Source organism: Poecilia latipinna, unplaced genomic scaffold, assembly GCF_001443285.1.
Source record: "Poecilia latipinna isolate Pla-1442-1.1 unplaced genomic scaffold, P_latipinna-1.0 Scaffold1498, whole genome shotgun sequence".
NCBI lineage: Eukaryota > Metazoa > Chordata > Actinopteri > Cyprinodontiformes > Poeciliidae > Poecilia > Poecilia latipinna.
This window is the reverse complement of record NW_015114114.1, coordinates 34142-36912: the sequence shown is the minus strand read 5'-3', so window position 1 is coordinate 36912 and position 2771 is coordinate 34142. Positions and strand designations below refer to the sequence as shown.

The 2771-nt window shown below is 35.1% G+C and overlaps 1 protein-coding gene across 1 annotated transcript; it reads left to right on the top strand.

The window, feature by feature from the left end:
• Positions 1 to 131: 131 nt before the first annotated feature.
• On the top strand, positions 132 to 2501 carry LOC106963136 (uncharacterized). The gene is made up of 6 exons (XM_015057874.1): positions 132 to 213; positions 357 to 683; positions 1272 to 1628; positions 1736 to 1855; positions 1982 to 2034; positions 2138 to 2501. The coding sequence occupies exons 1-6, from the start codon at positions 171 to 173 to the stop codon at positions 2264 to 2266; spliced, it is 1029 nt and encodes a 342-aa protein (XP_014913360.1). The 5' UTR covers positions 132 to 170; the 3' UTR covers positions 2267 to 2501.
• Positions 2502 to 2771: the final 270 nt, after the last annotated feature.

Sequence of the window (2771 nt, the reverse complement as noted above, 5' to 3'; positions counted from 1 at the left end):
AAATTACTACATGAAAGCACAAAACCCAGAATAGAAGCTCACTGTACAAACAGGAAATGACTTGTTATTGTATATTTTACGATAGCCAATCAGACGCACTTGACACTTGGGACTGCCACGCCTCCCCAGGTCACTAAAGGCTCAAGAATCAGAATGAAGACATTGTGACGATGACTCTGCTGTTGCTCACACTGTTACTTCTTCATCAAGGATGTAAGTAATACAGATGTATGCATTTTGAAAGATAATTTTTTGTTACATATTATCAAAGAGGTTTTTTGGTTCAAAGTAACATTTTTTTCATGTTGTACCTGATTTACATACTTTTCACCTGCATCTTTTTCTCCATATTGCAGACACTTTGGTTCCAGTGGTCACAGTTGAACTTGGTGAACCTGTGACTTTAACTTGTGCTTTTACTGACAAATATCAGAGCACCACATGGCTTCACTGGTACAAGCAGAATGCAGGCGACACTCTGAAATTGATTGTGAGTCAGCAACATTACATAGAACCCACTTACGGACCAGAAATCTCAGCTTCCAGATTTAATGTGACAAACACAAAGAAAGCGAGCAATCTAACAATTTTGAAAACAGTCCAAGAAGATGAAGGAATGTATCACTGTACTCAAATGGACATGTATGGATCTACCTGCAGTGGGACCTATTTGTCGATAAAAGGTAAACAATGTAAAAAACTCAAAAATTTATTGTTGCAGTGTGTCTTAACATCTAAGGATGACAGCTGGACATCAGTTGGACATCAAATATTGATGATGAATATTCATTTTATTTTTTATAATTTACACAAGTACACAATCAACAATTTTAAAACAGATGTACAATGAAACTGTCTTTATGAAAATGCTTGAACATATTTTTGGATAAAAAAGTTGCTCACACTAATACAGGTCAAAGCTTGTTTTATTTTTCCAAAACCAATAGTTTCTTTGCCAAAAAAAAATGCCCTTATTTTTATTCAATTACTATTTGTAATCTTGTACATATTTTTTTACATAAATATATTTTTTTTATAAAATTTGATTTATGATAGCTATGTGTTAGAGACTACTTTTATCTGCCCTGCATTTTAATCTGAATAAAAAAAACAAAAAAAAAACATCTTGTTCTCCATATATTTAAGACAAAATAGTTAAGTCTGAAATAATTCCTTTAGGAAGAAAATAATCTAATGTCCCAATTTCTTTGAATTCTTAGTTGTACAGAATGTACATAATCAAAGTATATTTGTTTTCTCATTTTTTATAGTAAATTCTGAGAGGACCATGAGCTACACTGTTGTTCAGCAGCCAGCAGTTTCTCATCCCCATCATCCAAACGACTCGGTGACCCTGCAGTGTTTGGTTCTCTCTAATTCAAAAAACACGACCTGTTCAGAAGAACCTCGTGTGTTCTGGTTCAAAGCCGGATCAAATAAATCTTACCCAGATATTATCTACACTGATGGAAAAAAAGCTGGAAATTGTGACAAGAGGTTTGACTCTCAGGAGAAATGTATTTATAACTTCTCTAAGAGCTTCGGTTCCTCTGATGCCGGGACGTACTACTGCGCTGTGGCCACTTGTGGACAAATAGTATTTGGAAATGGAACAAGTCTTAAAAATGGTATGAATTTGTTAATACCAGTTAAAGTATTTTACAAAACAGCCAAAATCAGAACAAATGAATTATCTATTGTAGAAGCAATGACATTGTTTTCCTTTGTTCTCCAGATAAAACATCAAAAATCAGCATGCTGTTGGTCACAGTAGTCTGTCTGGTCATTTCTTTGACTGGTAATATTGCTCTATTCTGCTTTCGAATGCAAAGATCATCATGTCATCGCTATAAAGGTTTGTGTTAGTCACTGAGTTGTAGGTTTCGAAGAAGTAATCAGAGCACAAGAATTGATAATTTAGCTTTTTAGAAATAAACAAATACACTCAAAATAAGAAATCATGTTTGTTCTATGTTTACAGAAAGCTCTTCTTCACAAACAAGAGGAAATATTAACCAAAAACCAGAGGACGTTGTAAGTAATAACACTACTTTTACTGCCAAATTTGTGGTTTGGAATGCTAAAAAGCTGAACATTAAAAGATATATTTGAAATGAAAATGTATTTTTCTAAACAGACTGAAGGTGGACCTGATCTGAACTACGCTGCGTTACATTTCTCTGAAGGGAGAGCATCAAGAGGAAAGAAGAAGAGAGAGCTGATGACTGAAGACAGTGTGTATTCACAGGTTAAAGGATCTGCGTGAATATGTGTGTGTAAAGGTGTATGGAAACTCAAATATTAATACATGTTTATGCTGTTACTAATAAAACAATAAAGATTTGTGGATTCAATTAAACTTCTAATGAAATTGAAGTGTGTAAAATCAGAATGTTTAACATGATTTTGCCTACATGGCAGATTCTTTATGTTAAATATATTAAGTAGAAATATTTAAAATTAAATTACCTTCATGTATGCTAATCTCTTCCACTCCAACTTTCTATTAAATGTATAGCCAGTGGCGCAACTGCACATTATTCAGGTGGATGCAAAAACATAAATCGGCCCCCCCCCCCCGAGTCGACGCTGCGTGAAGTGTAAAACTCGCTACATGTACCTCGTTATGTGCGAGAGGTGAAGGAGCGTGAGGCGCGCTGAACTGTATGGGAAAACATAATCGGCGCGTCGCCCCCTCCAGACGGGGTTTTGGCGCCCCCTCTGGTGCTGCGCCCTAATGCTCTAAATTTAATTATTGTTTTTTAACAAAA

Coding starts and splice junctions, on each gene's coding strand:
- LOC106963136 (XM_015057874.1), top strand. CDS start 171: ATGACTCTGCTGTTGCTCACACTGTTACTTCTTCATCAAGGAT. Junction 214..356: donor GTTACTTCTTCATCAAGGAT/GTAAGTAATACA, acceptor TCCATATTGCAG/ACACTTTGGTTCCAGTGGTC. Junction 2,035..2,137: donor ACCAAAAACCAGAGGACGTT/GTAAGTAATAAC, acceptor TTTTCTAAACAG/ACTGAAGGTGGACCTGATCT.